Source organism: Zootoca vivipara, chromosome 13 (assembly GCF_965207765.1).
Source record: "Zootoca vivipara chromosome 13, rZooViv2.hap1.1, whole genome shotgun sequence".
Taxonomy (NCBI): Eukaryota; Metazoa; Chordata; class Lepidosauria; order Squamata; family Lacertidae; genus Zootoca; species Zootoca vivipara.
The window spans coordinates 44,840,621-44,861,013 of NC_142596.1; the positions used below are offsets into that span (position 1 = coordinate 44,840,621).

The following is a 20,393-nucleotide window of genomic DNA, read 5'->3' on the forward strand; positions in this document are numbered from 1 at the left end:
CTGGACCTGCCCCCCACCCCCCAAAGAACCTCTTCAATACCAGAGATATTGCAGCAACAGGAATCAGAAGTGGCTGGGGGGCGGGGGAGAGAGTGATGTTGCCCTCAGGTGCTTAACTAGACGGGCCACTGGCCTGATCCAGCTCCTCATACGTCCTTTAGGATAAGGAAGTAAACACAACACAGGAGAGAGAGAGAGCGCAAAAGTATAAATAGTTTCCTTTTTAATTTCAGCACAAAAAAAGAGAACTCTTTCACCAGGTGTTCCATGTGATAGAAAACAACAGAGACAGGTGCCTGCTGGCTGTGGGGAAGGATTAGGAGCCAGGAATTGGGCCTGCTGGTTGCTAACACCCCTCACACCAAGACTGTAAAGCAGGTTTCCTCAACCTCGGCCCTCCAGATGTTTTGAGACTACAATTCCCATCATCCCTGACCACTGGTCCTGTTAGCTAGGGATGGTGGGAATTGTAGTTCCAAAACATCCGGAGGGCCAGAGTTTGCCTATGCCTGCTGTAAAGCCAGGGCTTCTCCAGCTGCTTTTGGACTACAGTTCCCATCATCCTTGACCACTGGGTCCTGCTAGCTAGGGATGATGGGAGTTGTGGTCCAAAACAGGGAAAACCTTGCTCTAAGTTTAGGGAGGCCCGTTTGCCCTTTGCTAAGTCCTCCGAAGATTCCTTTCCTCCCTCCCTAGGCTCTGGGCAAGCACGTCCACATGTAGACAGAGGCTGAAAAGAGGAGGCCCCAGTCCTTGGGGACGAGAAACAGGCTGCTTCAGGTTGAAGTGGGCACGTTGGTTTGGGCCGGCAGCTTGTTAAACTGGGTTCTTCTTGCCAAAACGCCACTCGTCCAGCTCACCTGCCCTTCCTGCCAATAAGGGTGTGCCTTCAAGCTGCTTGGCCTTTACTTCTCTTTTCCAGTGGTGTCTGGAGCCCAATGGGCAAAATTTTGGCAGGGGGCCCAACAGTAGGTGATGCCAAGGCCAGAGACAAGCCCAGCCAGCTATTTCTAGCTAAGTCTTCCAGCTGAGCATAGAGGAGTAAGCCAACACAGACAGGATTACCTGTAAGAAGGCAGGCAGGGGTTTTGCAAGCTGATGTTGGCGGGGCAGCTCCCAATTTGCCCTACCGGACTGGCCTCCGCTGTAATCTTCCCTACCATCAGCTAAAAATGCAAACAGGCGCAAGGCAGTGTGAGAATTAGGACTGGGGTGGGGGAGAGAAAGTGGTTCCGAACAAACCATGAACAAAGGCAGGCTGCTGTTTGTAAGGGGCGGGGGGACGGGGAGAGAAAGAACCTCTGAACCTACTAGGAACCTACTAGGAACTCTCTCCGCCTGGGAGTGGCAGGTGAGGAGAAGGGGCTGTACACAAGCCCAGGGGCGCAAGCTCTTCAAACCTGCAGATCCAGAGGGAACAAGAGCCGTGAGGACTCCCCACAATCTCAGCCTGGAGCTGGGGAAGCCAGAGGAGATGTGAGGGATTTGGGAGGAAGAGAGATCAAAGGGTAAGGGAGCAGGGCTGGGACATTGCTAAGTGTTGGACCAGCTGCCACAGTTTCACTACTGGGATGATGAGCTCTCGGTGTAGTGGCTGGCATGGGAAAACGCCACCCTCGCGCTGCCCAATTCTGTCAACGTACCTAGTAACGTGAAATCAGGGGCAGCTTGTTGAGCTCCAGTGCCCACCAGCCCTGATCACTGGCCACATTGGCTGGGGCTGATAGGAGATTTAGGGGGGGGGGGTGTCCCAGCAGCGATATGGAGGAGGACCACAGTTCAGTCACCGCTCCCTCGCTTTACACACAAGTTAAAAAACAACAACATTGAGCTGCATGGGAGGTGCGTTGCGACGGTTCCCAGGAAATGCCAGCCACGATCTCCAGTCCAGCACATTGCTCAGAGCATTTTTTTGCACAGCAGGATTGACAAAGGGGATGGGGTAGCGAGTCTCGGAAGGCACGGTTGGCAAGAGCTGGGCCAGAGGAAGGAAGCTTGGTCAGAAATGGACACACACACACACACACACACACACACACACACACCTCCCAGCCCAGGTCTGTAACAGAGATAGGGACTCCCAGGCAGCTGCCTCTCTCCAATTGTGGGGGACGCCTCTCCTGAAGCCCCAGGGGACCCCAAAACAGTTGTACACAGCCTATCTGCAGTCCCGTGCGGAGAAGATAAGGTCAGGATGGTGAGAGGAGCGCAATGTTGAAGAAAGATGAGAATGGCGACAAGGAGGAGAGGCCGGGGACACAGCGAAGTGCGGGACTCCACAGGCCGGGCGTTTCGGGGTTTGGCTTCACCTCCGCGGTCTCCCAAAGGCAACGGTGCCGGGAGGCTGGCGAGAGCCTGGTGCACAGCAAGGTCCGCAACCCAGCGGCAAAGTCACGTCTGCGCCAGGGGCAGCTCCTCCAAGCCTTCCTTCCCCAGCCGATATCGGGCCAGGTCCTTCCGTGTGACCAGACCAACCACCTGCAGGGAGGGAAAGACAGAAGCTCAGGTCACTTGGAAGCGGCAGAACCAGGCCCTGAGCAGAGGTGCTTCTAGGTAAAAAGCTAAATGAGCCCTGGGTGGTTAAGTCCAGTCAAAGGCGTCTCTGGGGTTGTGGCGCTCAACTCGCTTTCAGGCCGAGGGAGCCGACGTTTGTCCACAGGCAGCTTTCTGGGTCATGTGGCCAGCAGGACTAAACCGCTTCTGCAAACCACTGTTCTAAATCTAAACTATCCTCCTGTTCTTGGGAAGGTTCAGGAGAAGAGGCAGGCACCCCCCCCATTCCTACTCAGTCCAGCCCCTGACACTGGGCTGCACTCCCTCTAGACCACCTCCTTGAGCAGGCATCCCCAAACTTTGGGCCCTCCAGATGTTTTGGACTACAATTCCCATCATCCCTGACCACTGGTCCTGTTAGCTAGGGATCATGGGAGTTGTAGGCCAAAACATCTGGAGGGCCGCAGTTTGGGGATGCCTGTCTGTAAGGGAGAGGGATTATAGAGAACCCTCCCCCCTCATCAGAAGCAGCCCGTCTCCAAGCAGTCATGAGAGCGAGGGGTCTGAAGGGGTGAGTCAGGAAATGGAGAGGGAGTGCCAAGGCTCTGGCAACATCAAAGAGCCCCTGCTCCATAGGCAGGAAGAGTGGGAGGCGGAAAGAGTGGACGGGAATAGGTCAGACAGAAGACCCGTCCCACCGACTCCGGAATTGAGAAGGAGGAGGAAAGGGAGGCGCTTCTCAGTTCCGAGGCATTTATGCTGGTCCCGAACGCGGAAGGGGGTAGTGCAGGAATCTGACTCGAGCGGGTAGACATGAAATGAGCAATCTGTTACACTGTAAATAATGTGCACCAATAAAAACGTCTGAAAGACAAGCATGTGGACGGTCGTTACTCAAGAGTAGTCACAACAAACCCTGACACTGTCCTTGAGAGATCCTGCCATCTCGAGCAGGGTGTTTCTTCCAACCTTTACTCACCTGGTTATGATTATCCACCACCACGAGGTGGCGCAAGCCCAGGGCCCGGAACAACTTGTAAACCCTCGTTAGGGTGGCTTCCTGCAAACCGGGGAAATCGTATTAGACAAGAGAAAGGCAATGACTCCCCAGCCCCCCCCCCGTAAAACGAAAACCACCCAGGATGCTGTTAGGGGGTGAGGAAGCCCTCGTCACCAGTAGCACCCCTCCCTCCCTCCCTCCCTCAAAATGCCTTCAAAGCAATAGACGTTGCCCGCCCCAACCCAGTCCTACCAAGGGCACGGTGTAAGGCGAGGGGTTCATGAATTCAGTCAGGTCCATCATGCACTCGCGCTCGTCCTGGGAGACGTGGATCGACTGGATGGGGGGGAAGCGGGGGTAGGCGTCCCGGAAGTCCTTCAGCTTCAGCCGCCGCTGAACCAGGGATAGGTTGGCTCTCTCCACGAAGACCTAAAAATGGGTCAGGCATTGGTGGCAGTGGTGGGGGCACATGGCAAATGGACGGGGATGCCCGCCAGCCCCTGCTGGCTGCCCTCTTCCCTGGGGTTCCCCCAAGCCCTCCTGCTGCTGCCTGGGGGACCCTCCCATCCTGCAGGGAGGGTTGACTCCAACTGCACCGTGACTTGAAACCGAATGTTGGATTAGGCGAAAACATTCCTCAGGCTGATTTAAAAAGGGGCAATGTGTTGCGGGAGGGGAGGGGGGCTTATTTGTTTGTTTTTGTTCTTCTTATATTATGCATTTTTTAAAATATTTTATTTTGCAATTTTATGCTGTGAACCGCCCCGAGATCTACGGATAAAGGGTGGTATACAATTTTAATAAAATTGTTGTTGTTGTTTGTTGTTGTTGCAGCCACGGGACTCTCTCCCGCAGGGAGGCAGTGATAGCCACCAACCTGGATGGTTGTTTATTATTATTATTATTATTATTATTATTATTATTATTATTATTATTTAAATTTGCATACCGTCCTTCATCCATAGATCTCGGGGCTGTGCACTCCAAAGAAAGTCAAGATAAAAACACCAAAATTACATAAGAACAAGAACAAACTGGGCAAACCCATGGAAGGCTACTGCTATGTCTCCATAATCAGAAGGCAGTAATGTTTCCAAATATTGCTTGCTGGGAACTGTAGGAGGGTAGAGGGCTCTTGTGCTTGTGGGGTTTTCCCTAGGCATCTAGTCGACCAGAGTGAGAACAGGATGCTGGAGTAGGTGAGCTCTTGGGCCAGATCCACAGGGCTCCCTTTACGTTCTTGCGACTTCCGTTTGTGCGTTGGACCTTCCCGTCTGCCTCCTTACACCACACGCTCCCCAGATCTGTTCTGGGGGGCTGGGGGAACCCCAAGAGTAGATGGGTTGAGGGGCGTGCAGAGCAAAAGGAGGGGGAGCTCCACCGCCACAAGCAGAAGTCGTTTTGCTCGCGCGGTGACTTTTAAGTCGCATACAACCCAGAGAATCCAACCGGTCTAACAGCAGAGCAGGAGTGAGAAACCTGCACCCCAATCCAGATGTTGCCAGACTACAACTCCCATCATCCTGACCATGCTGGCTGGGGCTGATGGGAATTGTAGTCCAACAACATCTGGAGGGGGACCAGGTTCCCCATTCCCTGCGGTGCTTTGTTTGTTTGTTTTCATTTAACCAAATTCATATACTGCTTGATTATAGGGAAGAACTCCAAGAGCGGCTTCCGAGATATACTCAAATTATCGGTCACAGTCGTTAAAAAAACATTAAAATTAACATCAAAAGAAACCGAAACGTGACAGAGCAGATGCTCTGTGACTGAGCTGCGGCCCTCACCTTGTGCTTCAGGAGAACAATCAGCTGGGAGCGCAGGATCAGGCCTCGCAGTCCCGCTACCTGCAAGGAGAGAGGCTTTCAGTGGGGTTACTCATTGTGTAGAACTCTCTCTGCCCCGACAATTCCCCACCCATCCTTTCCACATGATTTTAGACACCAGGAAGGACAGACAGGCAATTAAACATCAGGGCTGCTGCTATTGCTTCCTCTGGGTGCTTATTTCAGAATTGGCTTGTTGTCATTTTGCGGTTTTCTTCGGTGGGCAAGTGGTAAAGCGTCAGTCTGGTAAAGCGAAGGTCATGGCTTCAAACCCCGCCTGCAACTCACAAAACTGAGGAGCCATTTCCTTGCCCTAGTGGGCGCACAAGGCAGATACTAAAAGAAGAGGCTTGTTTTGGCAAGGCAGTGTATTGCAGTGGTTAGAGTAATGCACTATAACCTGGGAGACCCGGGTTCGAATCCAGCCATCCAGCCATGAAGTTCACTGGGTGTGTGACCTTGAGCCAGTTACCATCTCTCAGCCTAACCTACCTCACAGGGCTGTTGGGAAGATAACATGGGGGCATTGCACTCCTTGGAAGACAATGGCAGTGCATGAATGTAATAAATAAGACAATGCCTAATACATCTTATGAACACACGTACGCATTTTAATCAAGTTCCACAAGTGGGCCTTAAAAAAGGCAGGAGGCTTCTTAGTCGGACCTTTGCTCCATATAGCCCAATACTGTCGACACTGGCAGGCAGCAACGGCCTTCCAAAGGTGTCAAACTGGGGTTTTTTCCAGCCCTACCTGGAGACCTGGGACCGTCTACAGGTGAAACTTGGAAAATTAAATTATCGTCAAAAAGTGCATTTATTTCAGTAATGCAACTTATTATTTTTTTATTTTGATTTTAATTTTTACAAATGCTTTCTTTTGGAAATTCCACAGTAATAAAACAAATAGTTACAATCATACAAAAATAAACATTGCTATTACATTTCATTAATTACATTCCATTTATAATTGACCTGCCAACGACAAATAATTACAATTACAACAAATAAAGGCTTGAGATATCTTGCTTAGCAAGTCATGCATCTATCTCATATATTGGTTTCACCTTTTAAGTTGCATTACTGAAATAAATGCACTTTTTGACAATATTCGAATTTTCCGAGTTTCACCTGTATGTGAGAAGCAGGTATCCTCTGCTGAGGCATGGTCTTTTCCTGACTTTTTCTCCAAGAAACAGGGTTCCAGGCATCGAGGCACCCAAGTCAGTCCCCCCCCCGCCCTACCTGATCGCTGCCTGGAATGCTCTCCACCACAGGGAACCCGTTGTGGTTGGACGACGTATCGCTGAGGATGTCCACAATGACGCCCACTTTCTCAATCCTTCGGAGGGAGGTCACTGGGGTGCTCATCACTTCTCTGCAGAGGGGAAAAAAATGAAACAACACACAGAGATCACATTAAAAGCCCACAGAGGGGAGGAATGTGGACTGTGAGGCCTTCTCTGTGGTGGCCCCCTAAGTTGTGGAATTTCCTTCCACACACAAAGAGGCGCACCTGGCTTCTCCGGTACACAGCTTTCAGATGATGCTGAAGAAGCAGCTCTGTTACCATGGCCTTTTGACTCGGCTCCCTACCCTCCCTCTTTGAACCCGCCCCTTTGTTCATCGTCATGAGGACTAGCATCTTGCTTTGCTGTTGCGGGAAGGTCTTAAGAGCTCATGCCTTGCACTCATAAGGTCCCAGGTTCAGTTCCCAGCATCCCCAGGGCAGGGCTGTGAAAAGAACCCCCCGCCTGAAAACTCAGTGAGTTTAATGGTCCAATGTCCTCCCTCGGTATGAGGCAACTTCCTAGATAAAACATGCAAAGAATGAGGCCTGCCTGAATTTGTCAGGGTCCGGTTCGGGTTGCGTGCTTTTGGGACTCGGTTCCTGCAACTGTTATTTGTTTCAACGCTGGATTTTAAATCCTTGCAACCCTGCTGCTGGTGTAAGGTGGGATGATATACGGTGGCACCCCGGTTTATGAACACAATTGGTTCCAGAAGTCTGTTCATAAACCGAAGCGTTCATAAACCGAAGCGAACTTTCCCATTGAAGAAGTGTGCATGCACACGAAAGCTCATACCAAAATATAAACTTAGTTGGTCTTTAAGGTGCTACTGAATTTTTTTATTTTCCCATTGAAAGTAATGGAAAGTTGATTAATCCGTTCTAGACGAGGAAAAACACCCCTTAAAGCAGCAGGGCCTTCGCTCCGATGCCGGGCCTTCGCTCCGATGCCTTCGCGGAGGCTGGGGAGCGCTTCCGTGGCTGCAGCCCAGTCGCGGAAGCGCTCCCCGGCCTCTGAGAGGCATCGGAACGAAGGCCCAGCCTCCCCGAAGGTATCGGACGCTCCGGTGTCTTTGGGGAGGTTTGGCCTTCGCTCCGGGCCTCCAGGAGGCATCAGAGAGAAGGCCCGGCCTCCCCGAAGGCATCGGACGCTCAGTAGGCCTCGGGCACCTCGGTTTACTAACTTCCGGGTTAGGATTGTTCGTAAACCGAAAATTCGTAAACCGAGGTGTTCGTAAACCGAGGTTCCACTGTATTTAAGAACAGTAATGCCAACAGCAGCACTTTCAGGTTTTTCCATACACAGAGAACCTGTACAAACCCCTGCTGCGGCCTGATCCTGTCAGCTTACCTGGCGGTAAACGAGTGGGATGTGACAGGGGCTTCCCAGTGCAGGAACGGGACACTCTGAAGCTGGATGTGCATGTCATACAAACCCTGGAAAGAGAAGAAATTGTGAACTGCGGCACATCTGCTGGGCAGGGCCAGATTTAGGTTTGATGAGGCCCTAAGCTACTGAAGGTAATGGGGCCCTTTATATGCCCGGCTGTCCTTTGTCAACAACAAATCCTACTGGTACCAGAGGGGACCCGCAAGTGGGTTAAACAGTCTTAAGCTCGCAAATCGGCAATAAAACGTGTGCTTTTTGTTCCGTTTTACCGTATGGCTGTTTCAGCAGCAATATTGTAAAAGCCCATTTTTGTAAGGTTGCGAATTTAAGCCGCACTTTAACTTTTCACAGTCGGAATTTGGGGAAATAGTGTGGCTTATATTCAGGCCAATATGGGCCAATACAGCCTTGTTGGGTCAGACCAAGGCAGGGAAATCTAGCCCAGAAACCCACTTTCCACTGCGGCCGGTCACAGGCCTCCACGAAGCCCACCTGCAGGACATGGAGGCAATTCTGCCCCCTCGTGCTGCTGCTCCCCAGCAACTGGTGTTCCGTGGTAGAGTCCCCCTGGAGAGGGAAGTTCTAGGTGGCCGGCACGACCGACAGCCGCAGGCAGAACCCTCACCTCGACAAAATAATCCCCCACAATCTTGGCCGTCATCAGCACCAGCATGATTGGGAAGCCGTAGGTGACGTTGCCCGTCGCCTCCATCATGATAACCGTCAAGCTGAGCGTCATCCTCACAATGCCCCCTGGGAAGAAAATGCTGTGTTAAACCCCAAGGACTGCCTTCTCCCCATATGAACCAACCCGGACCCTGAGATCATCTTCCGAGACCCTCCTTCGTGTGCCTCCTCCTCGAGAGGTCCAGAGGGTGGCAACATGAGAAATGGGCCCAGGACCTCCATAGGCACTGCCCAGCCTTGCAGCCGCTAACTCAGCGGATTGACTTAACCCCCGGAGGCGCACTCCATTGTCTCTTGAGACAGATGGATGCCCGCAAATCAATAAGTGATGTGTCTTATTTTAAGAACATGCCTTAATGTGTTTTACGTTTCAACAGGAACATGTTCTGATTTCATGAATCCAATTATTATTTAATTCTATTGATTTCTAATTTCAAATAGTGAGGAGTGGTTCCTGTTATCTGCTTTAAATTTCATTACCTCCCCTCGTGCGGCTGCGGCCTACGAAATAATGTGTGTTATTTTCATTCACACTGAGCTGCTGTCCTTCCTCAGAGTGAACCTGTCATTAGTGCCGTAGCCGTTTTAAAAGAGCAGGACCAAGCTGAACCCCTTTCTGAAGTGAAAAGGTTCTAAATCAGGCATCCCCAAACTTCGGATGTTTTGGACTACAATTCCCATCTTCCCCAACCACTAGTCCTGTTAGCTAGGGATCATGGGAGTTGTAGGCCAAAACATCTGGAGGGCTGCAATTTGGGGGTGCCTGTTCTAAATAAAAGACTGAACGGCTAAACCAGCAGTGAGAAAGCTACTTGGACTCCAGCTCCCATCGGCCCCAGCCAGTGTGGCCAACGGCCAAGGATGATGGGTGCTGTAGTCCGATAGCTGGAAGGCCAGAGGTTTCTCATCCTTGTGCTAAATAGACACAAAGCAGATATAGTTCATTATAATGTAATGTAATGTAATGTAATGTAATGTAATGTAATGTAATGTAATGTAATGTAATGTAATATGTATTTTTCCATGTATAAGACTATATTTCCCCCCAATTTTTTTAAAGTTTAAAATTGGGGGTCTTATACACGGAATGTTGCAATTAAATATATAAATAAATTTATTTCTTAATTTTGGGCTCAAAAAATAGGGGTCATCTTATACATGGGGACGTCTTATACATGGAAAAATATGGTAATATAATTTCATTATTAATATGCCACCCATCTGCCTTGGCTGCCCCAGCCACTCTGGGCGGCTCCCGACAAAATATTTAAAACACATCAAACATTAAAAACTTCCCTATACAGGGCAGCCTTCAGATGTCTCTGAGTTCCCTGGGAAGAAGAACTGAGTGTTAAACCACTCTTGGGAATTACAGCTCTGTGAGGAGAACAGAATTCTTCTAACAAAGCATCGCTTTACAAGCCATAATTCCCAGGATTTGTTTATTTTTCTGCAGAAGGAGCCATGATTGTTTAAAGCAACAGGTAGGTAGCTGTGTTGGTCTGGCGTAGTCGAAACAAAATAAAAAAAATAAAAAAAATTCCTTCCAGGAATCTAGTGAGAGGGTGGGGAGGGATATTACTCAGAAGGGTGATGGGAAAGGGTGAAAACCCGTTGATGACTGTTAACGACTGCAATTGGACTTACAGGAAAAAGCAAGGAGTGAGATGGCTAAAGATAGCTTTATCATGTATAATGAGATAAGAATCCAATGTCTTTATTCAGACCAGGTTTCTCCATGGTTATCTTTAGCCATCTCACCCCTTGCTTTTTCCTGTAAGACCAATTGCAGCCATTAACAGTCATCGTCGGGTTTTCACACCTATCAGTGAATCACCCATTCCCACCACCCTTCTGAGTAATACCCCTCCCCACCCTCTCACTAGATATAAGGGTCTGGTGACTTCTGTTTCAGTGTATCTGAAGAAGTGTGCATGCACACGAAAGCTCATACCAATGACAAACTTAGTTGGTCTCTAAGGTAAAAATGGAAAGATTTTTTTAAATTTTGTTTAAAGCAAGGGTGCTTAAATGCATGGTGCAGATGTGGCCTTGGAAAATAAGTTCGGTTAAAGGATTAAAGCTTAAGCTGAACTGTCCCACCGGGGCAAGACCCACCTTTCCCACTTCCAAATAAGCTGCGCCCCTTTCTCCTCCCTGCCCCATAAGTGTATCACTCACCTAGCTGTGCTGCGGCTCCCATCAAGGCATACTTCCCTGGGTCGGCCCAAATCTGAAAGTCCCAACGTAAGAGAGAGGAACAGTCAACGTTCAGGACAGCGGAACTAAGCAGGAGGTCAGAGGGTCTCCGCTTGAGGCCCCCTCCCTCCCCATTCACTGGAGAAATGGACCTTGCGCTGTGGGTTAAACCACTGAGCCTAGGGCTTGCTGATTAGAAGGTCAGCGGTTCGAATCTCTGTGACGGGGTGAGCTCCCATTGCTCGGTCCCAGCTCCTGCCAACCTAGCAGTTCGAAAGCACGTCAAAATGCAAGTAGATAAATAGGAACCACTACAGCGGGAAGGTAAACGGCGTTTCCGTGTGCTGCTCTGGTTCGCCAGAAGTGGCTTTGCCATGCTAGCCACATGACCTGGAAGCTATACGCCGGCTCCCTCGGCTAATAATGCGAGATGAGCGCGCAACCCCAGAGTCGGTCACGACTGGACCTAATGGTCAGGGGTCCCTTTACCTTTACCTTTACACCGTGAACAGCAGTAACAAACTGGGGCATGGCAGCTGCCCTCTTACTCACACAGACCAGTGGTGGAAGATCTCTAGGCCTAGGGGACAGTTGGGTGTCACGGACAGACTGGGTGCAGGGGAGGGGGAGGGGAGGCACCAGCTGGGGAACCCCCAGGGAAGGAAGGCTGACTTGCCGCCCATCTGACTGGGTTGCCCCAGCCACTCTGGGCGGCTCCCAACAAAATATTAAAAACACAACAAAGCCTCAAGCATTTTTTTTTAAAAAAAACCCTCTCTGTACAGGGCTGCCTTCAGAATGTCTTCTGAAAGTCAGATATTTGTTTGTCTGCTTGACACCTGACGGGAGGGTGTTCCATGGGGTGGGCGTCACTACTGAAACTGCTCTATTCCGAACTTTAAAAAACGGAAAGCGTTATGCTGCTGCCAACAAAAGGGGTTCAAAGACTCTCTCAAAAAATGTAGTATAAACACCGACAACCGGGAAATACTGGCCTGCGAGCGCTCCGATTGGAGAACAGCGTGTCCTGGGCTTTGAAGACGCTCGAACTCAGGACACAAGGGAGAAATGTGCTAAGAGGAAGGCACGCTTGGCAAACCCTAACCGTGATCAACTCCCGACCAGAAACCTATGCCCCCACTGTGGAAGGACGTGTGGATCCAGAATCGGCCTCCAGAGTCACATACGGACTCACTTTTAAAACTGTGTTCATGGAAGACAATCTTACTTGGCTACGAGGGACCGCCAGATAAGAAGACCACTACTGAGAAGACCCTCCGCCTGGTTCCCTGTAACCACACTTCTTGCAGTGAGGGAACTGCCCAGAAGGCCCTCAGAGCTGAAAAGCTTCCACTTCTGCCTCCCGGCTAAGATCAAACGCCCTCCGTCTCCCCAGCTCCCCTCCCACCCGCGACAACTAGGGGCTTGTTTTCAGCAACGGTTCTTCAGACCGTAAGGGAGTGGGCGGGTGGGGAGAGAACATCGAGACCACAAGGTGAGGGCAACTCACCCAGCCGCTGGTCATGTAGGAGAGACAGATGCCAAACAGGCGGCCCCAGGCGGCCCCGATCAGCAGGGAGGGGATGAAGACGCCTGCCGAAACTGTTAGCCCGTAGGTCCAACAAGCCAGGAAGAAGTACACCAAGGTGAAGAGCCCCAAAGTCATGGGGTCGTACGTCCCTAAGAGGGAGAGCAAAGAGCATTACTCCCCGCAACCTGGAGTAAGATTCGCTCAGCAATGCGCCAGGGTGCTCCCACCTTATTCCAAGGGGCACGCATTTTAGCCCCTCAAAGAAGCAGGTCTCAAGAGCCATCTCTGGGTTTTTCCTGCTTCCAAAAAATGGGTTAAAGCAATGTTTCCCAAACTTGGGTTTCTAGCTGGTTTTGGAGTACAACTCCCATCATCCCTAGCTAGCAGGACCGGTGATTAGGAATTATGGGAACTGTAGTCCAAAAACAGGTTGAGACCCAAGTTAGGGCAACACAGTGACATTAACTCTCAAAACATCGACAAATAATACTCAAACAGAAATTCACTCTTAACAATCACAATAGTTACTGAACTACGATCAATAAAAATAACTGCAAGTCACAATGCATAAAATACAGTCGTACCTTGGATCTCGAACGCCTTGGCTCCTGAACAAATCGGCTCCCAAACGATCGAAACCCGGAAAGGAGTGTTCCGGTTTTCAAATGATTTTCAGAAGCTGAACGTTCTCGGTGCAACTTCCCGCAGCCAATCAGAAGCCGCGCTTTGGTTTCTGAACGTTTTGGAAGTCGAATAGACTTCCGGAACGGATTCCGTTCGACTTCCAAGGTACGACTGTATCACTATACATCTAAAACACATCCAAATCACCCTAACCTTCCCTCTGATAATACCCGCTAGGGCATCTCTACGTGCCTTTCCTAATTAAAACATTGTGTGCAGCAAAACAAATCATGGACTTGGGAACAAACCCCAGGCTGGGCTCTAGGGTACTGTGAAAAGAATATTTGATTCCTTCATCCGGCTTCTCTGCCACAGGAACATCAGGTAAAGCCTTTAGAGAGGAGGAAAGCCAAGGACTGTTGCAAGCCCCCTGCCGCCCCGTTTTAGATTTCAGGAATGCACATTTAGGCTAAACGTTTGGAGGGGGCGGGAGGAAGGAGAAGAGACTCATTAACTGTGGAAGCAGATTAAGTGATGGAACAAGTTGCATCTCCTACAGAGCTGGAGAGAGCTCTCCTTCTTCGGATGCATGCAAGGAAGGACCAGGCAGGTTGGGAGATAACACAGTTTAAAAGCAAATGAAACCCACCTCGAATACAAAAAAAAAAAACCAAAACAATTTGCAGTAATTCAGGTAGATCACATAAATTTCCGGGCCCAATTCAAAGTGCTTGTTTTGACCTACAAAGACTGTAAAAGGGGTGGCTAGAAGAATGGAAAACAATAAGTGAAGGATGAAATGGATATTAATGAAGAGGTGATGGAGCTACAGGAGGAACAGATGGACATATGTTGGCAACAGGAGCGGGAAACCTGATTTTTTTAAGAAAAGAAATGGTATTAAATTAGGTAATTTGGTTTGATTTGTAAAAACTTGGAGAAATAATAAAAATAATTTGGAAAGAAAGACTGTGCTCAGAAGATTAGATAGATAGATAGATAGATAATTATTGTTTGTCTGTCCATCTATCTAAACATGCTGTCACCAAAATCAGTGGGGTCTTGTTGGGAATGGGGAAGAACATTTGCTGGTCGTGGAGCTAGATTTAAGCCCCTGAGATAGGAGCTAGCCAACCTTGCTTTAGAATATCAGGAAGAACGCGTCCCCCCGTCAACTGGCAATGGTTGGGCGCTGCTAGTTGGGGAGCAACCAACCTGGGGGGTCATGGAAAAGGCGGACGACACTCTTCTCCGGCGTGTTGAAGAAGGCGGCAGCCATAGAGTTGTATTCGCCATCAGGACAGAAGAGCTGGCGGAGAGAGAGGGGAAGGAGAAGTTGTGTCACTGCAGGAGCAGTAAAAGGGGGGGGGGACAAAGGAAAGGAAAGGAAAAGGAAAAAGAAGCGGGAGTCCAATGCAACAGGCCGCTGTTCCATTATATAACTGCCTTACGAGCTCTGGACACAATTATTATTATTATTATTATTATTATTATAAATAATCGAATTTATATACCACCCTATACCTGGAGGTCTCAGGGCGGTTCAGAATAACCAGAATAAAAACATAATCAGAATAAAAACAACAACCCAATAACAACAACCCCCCCCCAAGAAAAGAGCCACATTTTAAAAGGGTGTAGGATGTCAAACAGGGATGCGGGTGGCGCTGTGGGTTAAACCACAGAGCCAAGGGCTTGCCGATCAGAAGGTCGGCGGTTCGAATCCCCGCGACAGGGTGATCTCCCATTGCTCGGTCCCAGCTCCTGCCAACCTAGCAGTTCGAAAGCACGTCAAAGTGCAAGTAGATAAATAGGGACCGCTACAGTGGGTGTTTCTGTGTGCTGCTCTGGTTTGCCAGAAGTGGCTTTGTCATGCTGGCCCCGTGACCTGGAAGCTGTACGTTGGCTCCCTTGGCCAGTAACGCGAGATGAGCGCCGCAACCCCAGAGTCAGAAAGCGACTGGACCTAATGGTCAGGGGTCCCTTTACTTTTACCTAGGATGTCAAACGGAACAACCAAAGGCCTGGCTGAAAAGGAACGTTTTGGCCAGGCGCCTAAGGGTGTATAATGAAGACGCCAGGTGAACTTCCCTGGGGAGAGCATTCCACAGATGGGGAGCCACTGCAGAGAAGGCCCGTTCTCGTGTAGCCACCCTCTGGACCTCTTGAGGAGAGGGCACATGAAGGAGGGCCTCAGAAGATGATCTCAGGGTCCAGGGAGGTTCATATGGGAAGAGGCGGTCCTTGAGGGATTGCGGTCCTGAGCCGTTTAGCATCTGGGCCAGGGAACGGCTCAGAGATTTGGCTTGAGAAGGGCTTGCAAATAAGCCCAGGGGTGTTATCAAATCGCAAATGTGTGTACCAGCCTGCTGTCCTCTCGTAAAAGCACTGCTCACTTATGAAAGGAAGAGCCGATCCCCCACACTCCAAACAGACACATATATTTCCAAAAGCTTCTCTGCATGATGCCAGAGAGTTTTGCTTGCCAAAGCTACATGCAAACTTGGGCTCACTGCCAGGGGCAGCGGCGGCACAACCTTGCCAGCTGGATGCGCCTGGCATCCCACCAACAATGGCTAGCTCCCATTGGGCTGAAAGCAGGGAGACAGACAGCAGAGGGAGCCACAGAAAACAACAGCTGGAGATGACTAATTCCAGCATTGTCCCCCCATCTTCCTCCCTGTTGAGCTCTACAAGGGTAAGGCTGAAAGTCACGTGTACACATTGCACCTTGAAAACACATCTGGACACACATTTTTGGCCTCAGAGAATTCAGGGCACTGTAGTTTGCCCCTCACAGAATTACAGCTCTCAGAGACCCTTAAAAAAACACCACAATACCCAGACTTCTTTGAGGCATAGCTGCCAAGTCTCCCGTTTTCCCCGGGAAACCCCCCGTTTTTCCAGCTGTCCCCAGCCGAAAAAACGGATTTTTTTGTTTTCCCCCGGTTTATTCTGGTGCGGCGGCTATTTTGGAACTGGGCGGAGCATGCTCAGAAGCGACTTTTGATGCTGCTCTGCCCAGTTCCAAAATGGCTGCAGTGCAACTTCTGGTGCGGCAGCCATTTTGGAACTGGGCACAGCAGCATCAAAAGTCACTTCTGAGCATGCTCCGCCCAGTCCCAAAATGGCCACCGCGCTACTTCCGGTATGCTAATTTCGGTCCGGTCCCTTATTTTTCAGAGAGGAACTTGGCAGGTATGCTTTGAGGGAAAGAATGTGCTTTAAGGGCACAGTGTTGAGACGAAGCCGGAGGAAACTCATTTCCTTCTTGTGAGCGAAGAGAGAGGCATGTGGGGTCTGGTTGAGGGAAGACTGAACTTGGTGGGGAAATGCCTGATGGACCTGCCTCCACTTCTCTCCTGCCTCAAGCCCCCGTTGCCCGAAAGCGTCCATTCTGGGAGGCGACCGGCACACACAGAGTCCCCCTCTGCCGCTCGTTTCCCACCTGCAGAGAGTAGGCCATGCCGCTTCCTTGCAGGGGCTGGCAGTCTGCCGAGGTGTAGATCATGACAAAGGCCACAGCCGCTGTCACAGCGCCCACCAGCATGGCCTCGATGACCTGCAGGCACGGCCGGTGGATATACCTGGGGAGTTTCAAGGAAAGAAAAGACACAAGGGGTTAGGGAGCAGGGCCGGCCCATCGCGTTTTGCCACCTGAAGCAAAGGACAAGATGGCAGCCCCTTCCAACTTCCAAATATGGAAGCCACCTGGATCTGGCTTCGAGACTGGCGTGACAGGAGCACCCTCCACCAATCACTGGGCGACCAATAGGGGCCAGTCACTGACCAACTCAGCCTAACCAACCTCACAGGGTTGTTCTGGGGATTAAATATGGAGGGAGAGGTGTGTGCATCTCACCTTGAGCTCCTTGGAGGAGAGGTGAGATGAAAATGTAATAATAAAAAAGAAAACTGAGTTAAGGAGATGAGTGGCAGCCTATGAAGGGGCGTCTCCACCCCCCATCGTTCTGCCTGAGGTCCAGCACCGAGGGCCTTCTGGCGGTTCCCTCGTTGCGAGAAGCCAAGTTGCAGGGAACCAGGCAGAGGGCCTTCTCGGTGGTGGCGCCCGCCCTGTGGAACGCCCTCCCACCAGATGTCAAAGAAAAAAACAGCCACCAGATTTTTAGAAGACATCTGAAGGCAGCCCTGTTTAGGGAGGCTTTTAATGTTTAATAGATTATTTTACTGTATTTCATTTTTCTGTTGTAAGCCGCCCAGAGTGGCTGGGGAAACCCAGCCAGATGGGCGGGGTATAAATAATAAATTATTTTTATTATTTTTATTATTATGATTCTTTCCATCTGTTTCCAACAGGTACACACACACCACAGTCCCAGAACTGTAAGCCCTAAAAAGGAGTTCCTGCCCAGGCGCTTCGGTTATTTCCTTCAGCTAAAAATCAGATGGCCTTTCTCCAGACCTGGCTGCTTTCGAGCGAGGTGGGCGGCTGCAGAGATGAGCTCATTTGCTTCCGTGAAAGCAACCCTCGCCCCAAAAGAGAAGCCATCTGGGGAAATAGGCAGAGGCCTGACAAAGGCAGAAGTGTGCCAAACTTAATTTTTTTTTACAAAAAGAAGAAGAATGCAAATGAAATTACTATCGCAGGTTTCCGGCTCAAACAAAAATCCAGGCAGGAATGTGAAGCAGCATCTGAAATGCTGGTTCAGCCAAATTCTGGGTGGCTCAGCTCAAAACCGCCTGTGAACAGAGCTAAGCTCCGAACCCCGTTTCAAAAGGAAGGGCCCGGCGCTGTCAAAAGCTGAAAGGCAAAGCCTTTTAAAGAGGCATCCATTGTTGGATATACAGCAGTTGACTTGAGCCATTCTGCAATGGGCTTTACTCCAGTCCTTGCTCCGGGTCTGAAGTTTGCTGCTTGTTGTATTCCGGGTTACCTTCTGCCGGGGTTTTTACCTGATTCGGAACATCGTCAGCCAGTAGTTCAAGGCGTTGAACATGGCTCCGAGAACTCCACCTGCAGCCAGGAGGAAGAAAAACATCAGACAATAGGTCAGAGCAAAGAACCAGCTACTCAAAACCACACAAATCATCATGGAGGAAGCTAGCAGTGAAGGTTGCAGAAATCCCATAACTCTCTCTTTGGGGCAGCTGTGGAAATGATGCAACTGACTGGGATGAAGGCAAGGTGGAGAACAGTTTTGCAAAGGAGATCCTCTACATTTCCACTCTGCTGTTAGGTCAGGAAAATCCTACCCCCCCCCCCCGACATAGGGTCATGGCTTCCCCCTCCATCTCCCCTTCTTCTGGGGCTCGCAGTAAGCCAGGAAATCCCCCCAGTTCCACAGAGGAAAATTATTTATTGTGTGCAGGGGCCGAGGTATTAAGGAATTAAGTTCTTTGCCAGATGCTGGAATCTCTGCAGAAATGCAGAGGGTTGTGGAGTCAACAGAGCACAGAGGAGTTTTGCCCTGTGAAAAGAAAGGAACACAGAAATGACTGCATGCCCCAAAATGGCCTTTGGGCTGATAACAGACTCAGCTCCTTTCTAGCCGTCGACCATGACAGATTTGCTGCTGCTTGTAAGGCATGCATTTCTGGTGGAACTTATAGAATCATAGAGTTGGAAGAGACCACAAGGGCCATCCAGTCCAACCCCCTGCCAAGCAGGAAACACCATCAAAGCATTCTTGACATATGGCTGTCGAGCCTCTGCTTAAAGACCTCCAAAGAAGGAGACTCCACCACACTCCTTGGTAGCAAATTCCACTGCCGAACAGCTCTTACTGTCAGGAAGTTCTTCCTAATGTTTAGGTGGAATCTTCTTTCTTGTAGCTTGAATCCATTGCTCCGTGTCCAATTCTCTGGAGCAGCAGAAAACAATCTTTCTCCCTCCTCCATATGAAATCCTTTCATATATTTGAACATGGCTATCATATCACCCCTTAACCTTCTCTTCTCCAGGCTAAACATACCCAGCTCCCACGGGAGCATAACTTATTATACAACCTTGGAGTAACATCTGTGGAAAGGATCGATGCACAAACAGGGAAATCACATTATCGTGTTGCTTAAATAGGGGCACTTACCCACCACTCCCATGAATATGAAGATTGGGATTTCTTGAAAAGTGTACCCCATCTTCTGCAAAGGAAGAAAGAAAGCAGGTATGAGCTCCGGAAACTGCGACAGCAGTAATGCAGCTCAAGGACGGGACTGCCTTCTACTGCACCACCATGTTTTCACAATATCACAGAACCGTAGAGCTGGAAGGGACCACCGAGGGTCATCTAGTCCAACCCCCTGCAATGCAGGAATCTTTTTTGTCGGAGCATGGGACTCAAACCCACGATCCTGAGGTTAAGAGTCTCCTGCTCTACCAAATGAGCAATGAGGAACATAGAAAGCTGCCTTACGCTGACGCAAGCCCATTGGGGCCACTTAGCCTACACTGACTGGCAGAAGCTCTTCAGTGTTTCAGGAAGGGGACAATAACCATATACAGTGGTACGTCGACTTACGAAGGTTTCGGCTGACAAAGTCGGCAAACCCGGAAGTATTTTCGCCGCACGCGCATTCTGCACCTACGCAGTAGCAGCTCGTGCGATCTGCGCATGCGCAAGGTGCAAAATCGCGCTTTGTTCATGCGCAAAATGGGCGCTTCGACATCCGAAGGTTTCGACTTACGAAGAGCGCCACGGAACGGATTGCCTTCGTAAGTTGAGGTACCACTGTATGTATGTATATGTGTGTGTGTATATATATATATATATATTCACTTTTCAATTTAACAACAATAATCTTCCTTTACATTTGTATCCCTCATTTTGACTTCTCTCCACTCCTTCTCTGGTTACGTAGAGAATTCATGTGTGGAGGCCAGAGGAGGAGGCAGCAGCAGCAGCAGCGAAGCTTCGAAAGGGTGTTGCCTTTTACCTCGGAGTCAAACCGGCCGAAGTTGATGAGTCCTGGGCTGGACAGATCCCAGGGATTCCCTTTGTAAATGCTCAGGATGGAGTTCAAGGTGAAGGTGGAGATCATGGAGGCAAAGAACTGCAGAGAGAGAGAGAGGAGAGCAGTGAAGAGCATGCCCAGAGTTGGTCAGTCCATCTAGTACTCGCCTTGCAGTCCCAACTCCCCCCCCCCACTCGGAAAGCTCCCCCAGCCCCCCCAAGACTCACAATCCTCCAGGTCAGGAACTGGTTCCAAAAAGAAGCGCCTTCCTCCAAGCTGAACAGGACGCCACCTAGTGGAAGGGAAAGGTAGAGCCAGTGAGACTTGGCTTGTCCACTCGGAGGCAGGAGCTGAGCCGCTCAAGGTAGGAACACCAGGCGTGGGTTCAGAACGGGACTTTTCTGCGGTGGCTCCCCGTCTGTGGAATGCTCTCCCCA

General features: G+C 50.1%; 1 protein-coding gene across 2 annotated transcripts in view; it reads right to left on the minus strand.

The window, feature by feature from the left end:
• Positions 1-206: 206 nt before the first annotated feature.
• CLCN7 (Cl-/H+ antiporter 7) overlaps positions 207-20,393 on the minus strand; it is a 36,001-nt gene continuing 15,814 nt past the window's right edge. For both annotated transcript variants that reach the window (XM_088657073.1, XM_035131096.3), the window contains 15 exons: positions 20,184-20,248; positions 19,939-20,055; positions 19,092-19,146; positions 17,959-18,019; positions 16,493-16,631; positions 14,260-14,353; positions 12,400-12,569; positions 10,872-10,923; positions 8,629-8,756; positions 7,965-8,050; positions 6,568-6,700; positions 5,284-5,343; positions 3,746-3,922; positions 3,473-3,553; positions 207-2,478 (listed from right to left, as the gene is read on the minus strand). In XM_088657073.1, the coding sequence (XP_088513199.1) occupies positions 2,392-2,478; positions 3,473-3,553; positions 3,746-3,922; positions 5,284-5,343; positions 6,568-6,700; positions 7,965-8,050; positions 8,629-8,756; positions 10,872-10,923; positions 12,400-12,569; positions 14,260-14,353; positions 16,493-16,631; positions 17,959-18,019; positions 19,092-19,146; positions 19,939-20,055; positions 20,184-20,248 (1,505 nt within the window). In that variant the 3' untranslated portion in view covers positions 207-2,391. The remainder of the gene's footprint in view (positions 2,479-3,472; positions 3,554-3,745; positions 3,923-5,283; positions 5,344-6,567; positions 6,701-7,964; positions 8,051-8,628; positions 8,757-10,871; positions 10,924-12,399; positions 12,570-14,259; positions 14,354-16,492; positions 16,632-17,958; positions 18,020-19,091; positions 19,147-19,938; positions 20,056-20,183; positions 20,249-20,393) is intronic.